The 13,492-nt window shown below is 42.0% G+C and overlaps 1 protein-coding gene across 7 annotated transcripts in view; it reads right to left on the minus strand.

Annotated features, from left to right (window-relative positions):
- Positions 1 to 243: 243 nt before the first annotated feature.
- Positions 244 to 13,492, minus strand: part of phldb2b (pleckstrin homology-like domain, family B, member 2b) — a 37,189-nt gene continuing 23,940 nt past the window's right edge. For 2 of the 7 annotated variants that reach the window (XM_047568324.1, XM_047568331.1), the window contains 16 exons: positions 13,311 to 13,448; positions 11,982 to 12,110; positions 10,925 to 11,080; positions 10,244 to 10,354; positions 10,087 to 10,161; positions 9,897 to 9,962; positions 9,338 to 9,490; positions 8,981 to 9,181; positions 8,395 to 8,538; positions 8,173 to 8,272; positions 6,994 to 7,144; positions 4,474 to 4,564; positions 4,235 to 4,381; positions 3,600 to 3,819; positions 2,820 to 2,905; positions 244 to 2,209 (listed from right to left, as the gene is read on the minus strand). In XM_047568324.1, the coding sequence (XP_047424280.1) occupies positions 2,069 to 2,209; positions 2,820 to 2,905; positions 3,600 to 3,819; positions 4,235 to 4,381; positions 4,474 to 4,564; positions 6,994 to 7,144; positions 8,173 to 8,272; positions 8,395 to 8,538; positions 8,981 to 9,181; positions 9,338 to 9,490; positions 9,897 to 9,962; positions 10,087 to 10,161; positions 10,244 to 10,354; positions 10,925 to 11,080; positions 11,982 to 12,110; positions 13,311 to 13,448 (2,109 nt within the window). In that variant the 3' untranslated portion in view covers positions 244 to 2,068. The remainder of the gene's footprint in view (positions 2,210 to 2,819; positions 2,906 to 3,599; positions 3,820 to 4,234; positions 4,382 to 4,473; positions 4,565 to 6,993; positions 7,145 to 8,172; positions 8,273 to 8,394; positions 8,539 to 8,980; positions 9,182 to 9,337; positions 9,491 to 9,896; positions 9,963 to 10,086; positions 10,162 to 10,243; positions 10,355 to 10,924; positions 11,081 to 11,981; positions 12,111 to 13,310; positions 13,449 to 13,492) is intronic. The other 5 variants (XM_047568327.1, XM_047568326.1, XM_047568328.1 and 2 more) reach the window with 5 other exon arrangements.

Consider the following 13,492-nt stretch of genomic DNA (forward strand, 5'->3'; position numbering starts at 1 on the left):
AATGTTTTTTTGTTGTTTGTTTTTTTTGGAAATGGATGGCTGAAAAATTTGATGATATTTTGAACATGAAAGAGATGTTTGCACTAGTTAAACTACATTCTCAACTTTCACCTCATGGTTTGTCATAGTAATGAATAGCTGGTATTTAGGTTTTTGGAAACTTGACAATGTCAAAACCCTCAGTGTTGTAGTTTTCAGGAGACCTGTGTCTACATTCTGGAGAATGAGAACAATACAACAATATAAAAGGTAAAATATATAATTTGTTTATTATTCATATTGAAATACAAAATTAAGATACATGCACTGGTAATTGCATAAATACAGTCAGATCAACATACATATTAATTATCAAAACGAAACTAAAGAATGAAAATATTGATGGAAGCTTCGGCAGCTCCAACAGCTCCATTAGTTGGCAGAAACGACCACACGCTTGGTTTGTCACGTTTTAACAAATATAAACTAGTTTTCTTTATCTTGTTGTAGAGAAGTCAAAGCAAAGAAACCGCATATACATCAAATCACATAAATATGGACTTTGGTCAGCAAAACGATAAAACAATGCCAAGAAAGAATAAGATAAATCAGTGAACTGAATTATTCTGGTGGAGTGTGGAGTATGACACAGAAAACAAAAAACAAAACAAAAAGCAGCTTAAGTGATCAAAGTATCAGTAAGTAGCCATTTAAACATTAAAGTAGCGGTGACTTATGCAATGACTGGATGAAAGCAGCAGAATAGTCATTAGTCTGGATGACTAGTGAATGAATGTACCATAGAGTTTGTCTGCTAGACATCTTAAAGCTTAATCCTCATTTCCACATGTGTCTTTCCTCACTGCACACATTTTGGCATTTAGTGTATAGGTACATTTTAAAAATACAGAAGGTACGCAAGTAAAAATAGTGTCACATGATATATTATGATAAAAAAAAAAGGCACACATAGGACTCTGAGTTGATAATGGATCATAACTATCGTAGTAATTAACTACAGCTAAGAAACAAAATGTACAAATACAACAACTTTGTGCCTCATTAAAAGTCACCATTCCTCTTGTTTATTCTGGAAGGCAATAATGTTTTAAGATTTGTTTCAGTCTGTGGGTGCACTACTGTAAACCCAACATATTAATCCATTTAAAAATGAGTGATAATCAATAATATGCCAGTATATACTCACATTGATAAATGTAACAGAGTGTAAAATGACTCCCCAATTTAACATTTCTTATGTGAGGGTGTGGCTTGGAATTATTATTCATGTAAGAATAGCACCTTGGAGCTACATTAGTCAATAGTGTACACACACAAAAAAAACAGGCACTTCTTTATCACATGTACGGACTCATACATGATCATTTGATGCATACATGCTCACCCATGCACACAGTTAAGACCTGAGAATGCCACAGTAATCATACTGAAAACCAAATTGCAATAAAACAAGATTAAAATACATTTGCGTTATTTACCCCAGACACCGGAACTGGTTTTAGAATTGATAAAAATGCTCTTGAAACAGTCAAAAACTAACTTAACCCTTTGGAGAATTCTGTTATTCTGTCAAATATTAACATTATTAACAAGCTGTATAAGCTGTTGGACATATTAGGATACAAAACAGAGCTCAAACAGACTGATTTAGCATTGAGTTTTGCAATGCTATCTAAAAAATTAAGTTGTTGTGTCAGTGGCTCTTTTCTGAAGAAAATTAGCTGGTGGGAAACTTAATTTGTTAGAAAACATTATTCTTTACACGTGAGTAAAACTCTGCGGCTACGCTCTAAGGCAGACACAGCACATTTCAGATCTCCTGAAGTTGGACTGAACTACAAAAGTCACTGTCCTGGATCTGCTTTAATCACTCACATCACCACACATGTAAACCAAACGACGCAGATAAAATGCGACAAAATGACCTGCAGTCATTCAAGACTGCTCCTTCTTCAGCACAAATGACAATAACACACATCTAGACGCTTAACGAAAAGTCCAACAATGAACAAGGGATTAAAGTTTTGGTGTTTAAAAGCCACAAAGAACCGACGCCACAACCCTTTCCTTACACCATGAACTGGGTGTATCCCTCAGCTCCTGTGACGATCACGTCCATCCAGATCCTCATGGCCTCAGGAGAGGGAGCAACCATGTAGTAGACCCTGTCGTGAGTCTTCACACTGAAGGTCAGGGAGGGGTTTGGACTCTGGAGGACGTGTCGGTGTAGGATACCAAGTAGACAACAAAGATGGTGGGGGGGCGGGGAGTGAAGAATGACAAGGGCAAAGGAAAAGATTGAGACGGAAGAATTTGCAAGTGAGAATATAAAAGTAGATTTAAATAGATTTTCAAAAGATAAAGAGATATGCCACCCCTATCTGAAATTCAGTCACTCAGAGTATACCCCAGAGTTTTTCGGTTCGGGCAGTCGTTAGCAAAAGTGATAAATAAACTCTAATTTTCCTAATTACTTCTTGCGACCTGTACATTCACAATGAGCACAAATGTGAATGCAATTAACACAGAGGGATAGGGCAGATATGGACCGCCACCTTCCGTCAACACACCGACGTGTCTGGTTTTCAGGTGCTGCGTGGTGTCTTTGTGCGTGGCAGCTCGATTATTTATCACTTTTGCAAATGACTGGCTAATAGGCAACACTACGTTACGACAATGCCTGGACCGATTTAGAAGTCACTTATCCAATACGTGTGGTGAATACAGTGAGTGACTAAATCTCACATAGGGGTGGGCGCATCCCTTTAAATTATTTGAACGCATCAAAAAAATGTAGACAGTAGCATGTCAACACATACCTTATGTGCATTCTTCAAGTGATCGTAATATACTTCTTCAATAGCTTGGAAGTAAATGACTCCTTTCAGCTTGGCTTCGTGCTTGTCTACATAAATGGGAACAATAGAGGTGAACAATTAAGACAGTCTGGTATTATACCTCTATTGATTTTTTAAAGCATCTCCATGAAATTAGGTGTTTCTGTGTTTCTTCTTCACTTTTATTGACAACTGCTCATCCGATATATTGAAGTGGCTAGAATAAGCGGGGGTTATATTTCGGCTAAAGTGTCTTTTCTGTTATAACTCACAACAGTCAGACAGCAAAAGGCCAGACATGCAACAGCAAGGGGCTGAAAATGTGCCAATAAGGGCTGAGTTTGAAAAGGTGATAGACGTTTTGATTCCCAAAATCCATGGATTGGATCTATTGTCTCATCTCATCTTCTGCTAGCGCTTATCCTCACTAAGGTCGCGGGGGTTGCTGGAGCCTGAGCCCGTTGGATCTATTGTATTTATTTATTTTAAAGTATACCACATTTCCTGCATTCATTCATTAGTAATCTAGCTTCCCCCAGCAGCAGCTCTGAGAGCGTTTTGGATTTAAAAAGTATGACTACAGAGAAGATTCATAAGATGTGCCACTTGGAGGTGAAATCTCTGGAACCAGTGACCCTTGTTTTGTGAAGATGTCTTTCATAATTCATATCTTTTATTAAATCCAATCTAATCAGCAGCTTGTGAATTTGGAATCTGTGTAGATGAGCTGCATACATGTGCCCGGTGTGGCCTTTGTCCTACCTGCGTAGTAGGAGAGGGTGCGTCGGTTGCGGTCAAAGACGAACCAGCGTTTCTTCCACGTTTTGATCTTCCCTCCCATCTTGACCAGGTAGCCTCTGCAGGTCTTTTCTGAGATGGACAAGTGGTAGCACGTGTCTGTGCTGTGGCCCGCTGACTCAATGTGAGCCCGCAAGTCGAAATCGTCCTTCCTCACTGGCAGGTACCGAGTTAGCGGCCGGGACTGGAGGGAAAAAAGGGAAGAAATGACGGTTTAAAGCAACGACAATGACGTTTTTATGAAATAGTTTGTGCTCATACAAATCGTGCTTGTAAATGTACGTCACATGCTAGGAAACATTCAAGTGTGTGATTCTTTCTTCTGCTGCCAGCAATTGATACTACATGGAAAAGAATTCTAGGATGATTGATGATGTTCTTGATGAGAACTTTCAACGGAGACAAGATTGAAACCATGTTATAGAAATATGTACTGGAGTTAGTTAGATACAGACACCTAGGTGGAATATAGCATCAAAAATAAAATAAAAGGTCAATTCAAGCAAGAAAAAAATATTTCGAGGGAAATCAGAAAAACGTCCCGTCTACAGAACGATGAGATATTGAACTGGAAACATGTTTGACTTCTGTATTCTCACCTGCGCCCTCTGTTTTTCCCTCAGTTTCACCTCTCGGTCGATGAGTTTCTGCCGCCTGCTCGTCTCCTCCTGCAGCCTTTTCTCCAGTTCCTCCCTTCTTTTCCTCTCCTCTTCCAGGGCCTGCTTTCGAATTTCCATTTCTTGCTCCTGAAGTAAAAAAAAATGTGACGGAGTTAGAAAATACGAAAGAATCTCTTAAAGAGTCCTTAAGCTGGATGAGGCCGCGAACTGATCGTGACCTTGTATTCGAGGAGCCGGTTCTTCTCGACCTGGGCCTCTCGCAGCAGGCGCTCCATCTCCTCCAGCTTGGCCACGTTTGACGTACTGGCACTGCAGAACACAAACAACGCACGTCAGGAAAGAAGAAAAACAAGCACAAACAATTAACTTTCATGTTGCCGAATCTGAAATAGAGCGTAAATGCAATGAAACTAATTTTCAATTAAACGCAAGCAGCAAGCATGAGAAGCCCCGTCCATTCAGACTTCTCCCTGTGCTTTTTCAGCTGTTACATTTTCTGACTTTGCTCTAAATCACTTCCAGAATAACTGGAGTCCAGTGTGTGACTTTCACATAACAATGCGCACACATAACTACGACACGCACAGAGTTGTGGGTCAAAAATGAACTCCGTTTAGCATTCCGGCCCCAAGGTTACGCTCTCCTGAGAGTACTCCTGATTATTCACTGTTTATGCATACGTGTGCATGTGTGTGTCAGTGCTGAAGAGGAAATCCATTAGGAAAGGAAGTCAGGATGTCAATGCTATCAAAGTGCTGGACCATCTCTACTCTGTAGGTCTTTCAGTGCTAGTCTAGCTCAGCCTGCAGATGGTCTACACATGACATGCATTCTTCACTGACTTCACAGGGAAGAGATTTGTGTACACAGTTTGCATTTGTCTGCGTGAGGTTTTTTGCCACATTAAGCGGTATCCTTCCCTCCCTCAACCCAATTCTTCCTGAGTTCTGCTTTCTCTCCTTCTGACATGCAAACGCGCACACACACATCCAGAGTTTTTTCCCACACGTCGAAGGACATGACATTGACTTTACGTTAACTCTAAACATGTCCCCCGCTCTTACCTCCACTTCTGCCTGATTTATGTTAGGGAGACATTTGCTTTTAGTCCTTTTAGATTTGTGTCCCCATAACATAAGTAATACATACACACACAAGGAATTCTCTCTTATTCTCTCTCTCTCTCTCAGCCAGGAGGAAATGGATACGCGTCGCTGATGTAAAATGATATCACAACATTGTTAAGAAGAATGGAAGGTATTAGACTCTAGTATAAACAAATCAAGAGGAGAGAGGTGGAAAGGAAAGTGGCGCAAACCGAGTCACAGAAACGAGAAGGATTGGGAGGGAGAGATGAAAAGATGAAGAAAAAATAAAAAGCAAGAGAAGAAAATATTGTGCTTTTTTCCGCTCTTTAGTTCACTTCATCAGTTTCCAATCAGTGAATACAAGCAAACTAACAACACTCAGCGAAATGTGACTGTGAATGTTTGTGGGCGACCAAAAGTCTGTTGATTTTCAAACACTTCTACAAGTCTTATTTTGTCGCTATATATATATAAAAAGTATTGACATCAATACGTCTACCAAATTAAATTGGACTTTATGACTGCATTATACGCAGCATTTAATCTACTTCTTGTACTCGCAGTACAAGAAACGCAGACTAATTGCACATCTCACATCGTTTCCCTGACATCAACAGCTTCATCGTCTTAATCTCACCCACATGACATTTTCTTACCTTAATCGACGAGAGGGAATTGCGCTCATAGTCATTGTTGACCAGCCCGGTTCGGCTGTATCCCTTCAAGTATCTGGGTTACTGACACATGAACTCTATCTGGCTTCAGCACTTGTGTCTCCAAAAACATAACACATCACTAGTAAGATGGCAAAAGTATCCGGTTTTATCTTATAACAGTTTTTTGTCCCACACTGATCCACGTTCTGTAACATGTCTTCCAATGCAATCTAAGCAGTTATAACCCAGATAACTGGAGCCATACTGAGGAGCCTGTTGCAGGGAAAGTTACAATGCAGAGAGGTCAATCTGCAAACGGTTTCAAATCTGCTGAAACAAGACCATACCATTCAGAGAAGCAAGAGGAGGGGAGACAAAGGAGAGATGCAACCAATTTAAGAAGGAGAAAGGGGAAAGCATGCACACATGGTTTTAGTCCAAATGGGGGGCCGAACCCCCAAATGTGCCTCAACATTCACGCTGGTTCGCTCAGTTCATTTGAACCTGAGGGGGTTGACAGAGAAAGCGCGCGCACACACACACACACACGCACACACACACACACCTTCAAGTTTTCCGTCTCTTGTAACCTGATCCGTAGAACACTAATCAAGAGTTCCCTCTTAACTCGTATGACACGCACACACGGCCTTACACATCCTATTCTCTAAAGACGGACCATGAAAGGCGGGAAAACGTCTCCACACACTTTTTACATTAACTCACTTTCTAAACTGTTCGTTGCCCCTCACCACACAGTCAGTGTTTCACATTATGAACACAAAGAACATATTTGTGTCCATTTTGTCTCCTTCTATATTTCAACTTTCAAACGTCCTGCTCCTCTTTCCCACAGTTTTCCCCTGAACATTTAATTAAAAGAAGATCACAGCATCAGTCATGTGATGTGAAACCACACTCCACTGACAGACTTCATTTGCTGGGGCTGGTCACCTCAATCGACATCCACAGTCATGCGCACACTTACACTTACCTGGAGACATTGTCAGGTGAACAAGCCGAGATGCTGGTTTCGATGGAATCGCTGCTATCAATGCTCATTGTGTCAAAGGCCTGGTTGTCACGGTACCCAAATGCATCGAGGTAGACGTTGGTCTGGGAAGCTGCTCGGGAGCTTGACTGACCTGGCACACAAACATTAAAACACACAGAATGAGGAAAAAGCTTTCGCAGCACCTCGCTTGTTATGCATGCACACGTGTGCTGTACCTGTCTGTGTCACTTCCTCTGGGACCGACTCCCCAGAGGGCTTCACTTTTTGATCTAAATGCCCCGCCACCGTGACACGTGTTCTTACGAGTCCGAGGAAAAGTATATCCGCACGGTAATAGTGAAATTGCGCTCAAAGCGTTGAATATACAAAAAAAAAAAGTACATGCAGCACAACAAGCAGTGCAAAGAAGTCTGGAAGGAAAATGCAATGTTCTCTGAAGTAGACAGAGGACTGATGACCAAATTACAGACTGAGCAACAAGCCTCTGTATACAGGAGGAAACGCATAAAAAACTGATCCTATCTGCGCCTTGCAGCAGACCCACCCATCTGATGAGCCAGATCAAGGGACCAGAGGGACCGAGGGACCAGATACACGTGTGACTTCCCAGAAAACAAACACCAGTACTCAGGAGGCATAGGATACTAAGAAGCAAAACACTAAGAAGCAAAACACTTTTGTGGATTTATTATTTGAACAGCTTTCCTGAAGACAGGCAGTGGAAGCTGTCCACTATCTGACGCTAGTGACTCTAGTGTGCATGCATTTACTACAAACTGCAAATTAAATCTGCCATAGAGACAAGACCCATAGTTCTTGACATATCAGGCCGTCTTTTTCTTTAAGCAGTTAAATCTGGGTCAAATATAATTCTGTATTTCTTTTAAATGGATAAATTGTGTGAAAACTTTCCAACGCACGACGACATACAGTACTGTCCACTTGATGGCCAGTCCTCCTCTACGTACATTCCTCCACTATCTCCAACGACAGATAAACAAATGAGTGTAATTTATCAAAACACAATGCGGTGCACACCCACAAAGCAACTGGGACGTCTCCATATAAGGTGCATTTTTAAGTTACAACCCAGAGATAAATGTGTTTCCGCAAAAATGGTTTGTATTTTCTAAGTAAGCTGTGGATATGTGTGTGTACCTTTATGCAGACGTCGAGATTCAGTTTCCTTGTTGGATAAGGAGAGAATCCTTGGAAGAATACTGCCACAGCTTGTGCTCTGTACCAGAGGCTGGTGGGGCTGTGAAGCAATGGGAAGAAGCAAAAGCAAATATGTATTTCTTCATGCAAGTTGAAAAGATGGTAAATACATTGTTAGTATTGGTGTGTGTTCTTAGTGTGTACATGTCCACAGACGTGTACCTTGGTAGGGTAGCTGCGTCCGAGCGTTGCACACGTGAACTGGGGGTTCATGACGGGTGCGGTTTTCTTCCTGGGTAATGTGTCACTTAGATGTGCACCACCTTCTCTCTCGTTCCTCTTCCTCTCCTCCAACATACGGAAATGCTATCGAACACACACAGAGGGAAGAGATGTACATGGTTCTTTGATAGAAGAAAAAGGGGGTGAAGTCTCAGTTTGCAGGCTCTTGCATATTTAAACCTCAACTCCCCACTAGTCTGTCAGAACTCCAGCTGCCTTCATTCAACGCCTCTTTGGATTACCATGACCTGGATGGCTGAGACATAGGCTCTTGCAATTTCTTACTTTGGCGCCATCTGTTGGTAGCATCAAAAACATGCAGTTCCAGCCACATGTTTAATTCTTGATGCCATATTCATTTATTTGTATTTCATGGAGGTCGCCAGACAATATGATAATAAGTTACCTTTTTTCCCCAGAACCACTACTAATAATTTATCATTATCAAATGTCAGTCTGGTTCACAAATGATGTGTTTATCATATAAAACAAACACACAGTTGATGAAGCTACACACACACATTACCTGTCTGTGCCGCTGATGATGCTTTTTGACAGGAAGGGGTGGTGGGGGAGAGTCAGGGAGTGGGGAGGGGTCTCGATATGTCACCATGTTCTCTGGCCAGTGCACAGAGGGTGTTTTGGGGAGGGGGCGAGGGATAAGATGGGAGGAGGAAGAAGAGGAAGAAGAGGAGCGACAGTCGGCAGGTGAGGTAGAATTACAGAGCTTTGAAAAAAGAAAGGGATAAAGTCAGAAAACTGAAATGGAGCAGAAGCAGGAGGCAAGTTTGGAGGGGAAAAGAACAACACTCGCACAACAACACAGTTTGCATCATCTGGCTCTGTGCACCAAACCACACATGAAACCCACAGCTGCACACACCTCATCCTCCGTTGGATTGTGGGTGTCGTCGTCTGGGGAAGGGTTTACCTCGGACTCGGGAGAGGCTTTGGCCAAAGTGGGGGCGGGGGGAGATTTAGGGTGCTGCCCAAGCTGTGAGTAAAGCTCATTGATTTCACTGACTGTGACATAGCCCTGCAAGGTATCATTTGGAGAAATTGTGGAGACAGAGAGAGAGAAGGGGGGTAAGGCATAGCTTGAAATGAGTCAGCCGTATTAAAATGTAAAAATTAGAAAATTAGATGTTAAGACTGCAGAACATGGTGTCATTTTTTTAGAAACAAGTTATTCAAACACTCTGCTGCTAACATACACCAGACAACACACGCTCTTAGAAGGTTATGCCAGTATTAATACGTGAGTGTAAAAGTCTCCACTCAGATTTCTATTACTTCTTCCTTTGTTACTCAACAAGAAATCAAGAGGGGCATGCAGAGGAAGAGGAGGAATAAAATGGAAGAGGGAAGGATGAGATTTTAGGACTGTTTGTACTAAGCGGAAAAACAGAAGTAGACACATTAGTTCAACAAGACCCAAGTACCTCAGCGTTCTTGAGAAAAATAGAAGAATGGAGGGATTGACACACATCAGCCAAAGAGGCTGAATCCTACCGAGCAGAGAAGGACATCCCGATGATTAAAATCATGAGGATTCTGCCCACTTCAGGAGTCTTAAGGAGTTCAGAGAAGAGAAGTGCTCATTTCTTCCTGCAAGCTGTCGATCAAACCTACCTCCCTCAGTGTGAAACTCCGGCCCCCAGTGAGGTCAGCATATTTCCTTTCCAGCGAGGCGAGGCTTTCTTTCTCCTAATAGACGTAAAAAAAGGCATTCAGACTTCTTCTCATTTGGACACCAAAGCCATGATGGTAAACGTGGATATTCTCATACCCTTTGCAGCATGGATTCAAGGTTGCTCCTTTCCTTCAAGAAGCTCTCCTTTTCTCGCTGAGCCTGCTGGGTAATCTGTGCTGCCTGCTTCTTCAGAGCTAAGAGTCGCTCCTAAGGGAAGAGTAAAAGTAGCTTATTACCAGTGTCTAGCCGACATGTAATGCGTGATTTAAACATTATTACTATTGGTAAGCTAACATCCCAGCAGCTTAAGATTCAACCTGAGGAAGTGACACACTTTATGACGCCTGTGTCAGGACCAAGGGCATCAAAGAGTTACACTGTAACACAATTGCAAGGACCTCAGCCAAGAGTCAGCTGGCTCATACAGTATGTTCTGTGCCCATGTGTATTGATATAACACTTGTAACAGAGATACAAGAAGTGTTACCATGAGTTGGGAGGCACTATAAACCATCATACAGAGACTCTCATAAATCACGATGGTCAAGTTGGTCTATAGGTTAATTTGGATGATCATGTCATTGTGAAAATGAGATGAGCAAGGAGAAAAAAAAACATTCAACATGCTGAATTAACAATGGCTGCACAAACATGAAAGTCCAAGCTTAGTTATCGATTTGTATAAATTGTACTTCAAGACAAAAAAAATCTACTTGCTTATATTTTAGTGTATGCCGTGTTTTTGCAGAAGAAAATCCACAAGCAAAGAGCCGTTACCTTGCGAGTGACAGTGCTGCGCTGGTAGTCTGCAATATCCCGGAGAAGCTGTTGGGTGTGTGTCTCCTTCTCTTCGTCTTGCCTGCTCTCTCTCTCAAGCTGCTGAAACTCTAGGTCCTCAAAACGTTTTGTCTCTGCTTCAAGCGCCTCACAGTCCTGAGAGACACATACAAAACGCACAGGTAAAAACTAGCAGGTCAAATGAACGCACTTATACAGGACAAAGGTAACCAAGCATGCTATTATTGTGTTTGATTTTGCAAACAGTCATAAATAACCTCACTTGAAATTTTTACCTTACATAAAAATAGCCAACTTGAAGAATTTAGTGATGGGAACATGATCTTTCAGATGAAAATATAATATGCTCCATGTATTGTGTCATTTGTCGGTCCAAAGAAACTCCTTGAGAGGAAACAAAAAGCACTTCTCATTCCACATCAGGCTGACACAGGTGAGCAAACCAGACAAAAGAAATCCCTGACGTGTCAAGAACACTTTACAGACATGCAGAAACAATAAATTACCGTAGTTTGGGTTGACATGCAACATACAATAACATAACATAAGCATCACCCAAAATACATCTGATTTAAACATGCCATCTCTCCAGGAAGTCCTTTTCAAGAACTCATTCTGTGTCAAACACAAAAGACGAAGCAGCAGACATGCCCAAATGCCAGCGTAACTCTAGAGACCTCAACAGGGCCTAAAGCCTAACCCATAAGACACTGTACACTCCTCTGAAGACTCAGCCTTTCTGGTGACACAAAGAGAAGTGTAAACATCCAAAAAACAAGAGAGAACATGAAGAAAATATTCACATGCAGTTCAAGTATGCAAGCATCATGTGTCTCTTTCTACATGAGGCGGCCATACGAACACCTTTCAACGTGAATGTGCGTCATTTGCACATATATCTAACTTTCTGCTCTGGGTTTCCTTGTATGTTGCGTGCGCACAAGTCCACAAGACTCTAGGTTCAAGTAATTTCACTGTGATTATGTGTGTGCAGTGTGTGCAGTGCGTGTGTGTGTGTGTGTGTGTGTGTACTGACCCTGGCTAGCTGCTCCTGCAGGGGCTCCTTGGTTGCTTCCGGGCAGCTGTCCAGCTGGGAGCGCTGCTCACACACAATCTGAGCCAACCTCTCTACTCTGCCCCTTTCTGCCTGCAGCAACTCGCACGCCTGACACACACACGTACAGGACATCCACGGATGCACACACGTTTCCACACAATGACGTATACACCATGTGCACATTTGTTCATGTGCACATACAGAGACAAGCACGCAAACACACAACAGAGAAAGGATGGCAGAGTTAGTGGGGACTGGGAAGCCACGGTTAGTTTACTACGGTTACCAGGTCAGTAAGAAGCTAGCCTAGAGGTGGAAGGTGGGAAAAGCTAGAGTTTTATTTTTTATAGAAGCAATTGATTAGAAATGACATAGAGGTAAAGTGTATCATGAATACTGCCTCCTGCCATTTTCCTGTTGTTTTTGTAAAATGGAAATGACTGAATGAATGGGTGAGAAGGCAGAGGGGATATATGGAATGACTTAGCAGAGGGTTAACGAACACATTAATGGTCCTTTCTACTGAGAACCATAACATACACAGGCATCCAAAATCTGTACAAGCACTCAACTTCAGCTACATTTCAATCGTAGTATTTACTCTTATCTGCCTGATCGTTCTGTTTCTCTTTCCCTATCTTCATCACTATGCATGTATATATATACATATATACATGCATATACATACATATGCTCCATATAAATATACCACACACACACGCACACACATACACTGTGTGAAATTTCATAGTAAGGCCAGAACTCAGTCCAACAGCGGACAAATTGGCAAACTGATGCATGTGTGCGCGCACACACGCACAAACACACACAAATAAATTCCATCTGTTTATCCACTTGCACATCCTGCTCTGTCAGTGAAACCATCTGGTGGTATAAGCATAGAAAGACACACACAAACCCGCTTGCATACACCCACAGTTGTCTCGGAGTAGAGTGTGTCACTTGGTGACCGCTACACCCTGGTCAGTATTAGCAGATATATATTTGGACCGGAGACAGCGTGAATAGGATTAACACCTACCAGTCAGGCACATGACCCCGAAATGTATGAGAGACTGCGAGGTGCCTACGGCATGTGTTTTCAATACCATACGCATTCTTTGGAAAGGGAAATGTATGTGAAATGTTATATAATTATTATTATTCACAGTGTATTTCACCTCACCTTCCAATCGTAACACTTACCAGCATCTCAGGGTCCATGATTTAAATTGAAACCATTAGCACAAGATGCATCCTCAATCACCTTAGGCACTTTTTGTGCCACTGTATTTGCCTATTAAATACCTTTTCTTTTTCCTGCTGGGACTTGGTCTCTAGGTCAGCCATCTTGGTGTGAAGTGCTTCCAAAGCATCTTTTTCCTGCTGGAGAGCTGCTACCTCTGACTCCTGCTCAGCCTCAACCAGAGCCCGCTCGACCTCCACCTTTAAGACACAACACACAATCTTAAGCCAAAGAATGCATCATT

Source organism: Mugil cephalus, chromosome 18 (assembly GCF_022458985.1).
Source record: "Mugil cephalus isolate CIBA_MC_2020 chromosome 18, CIBA_Mcephalus_1.1, whole genome shotgun sequence".
Lineage (NCBI taxonomy): Eukaryota > Metazoa > Chordata > Actinopteri > Mugiliformes > Mugilidae > Mugil > Mugil cephalus.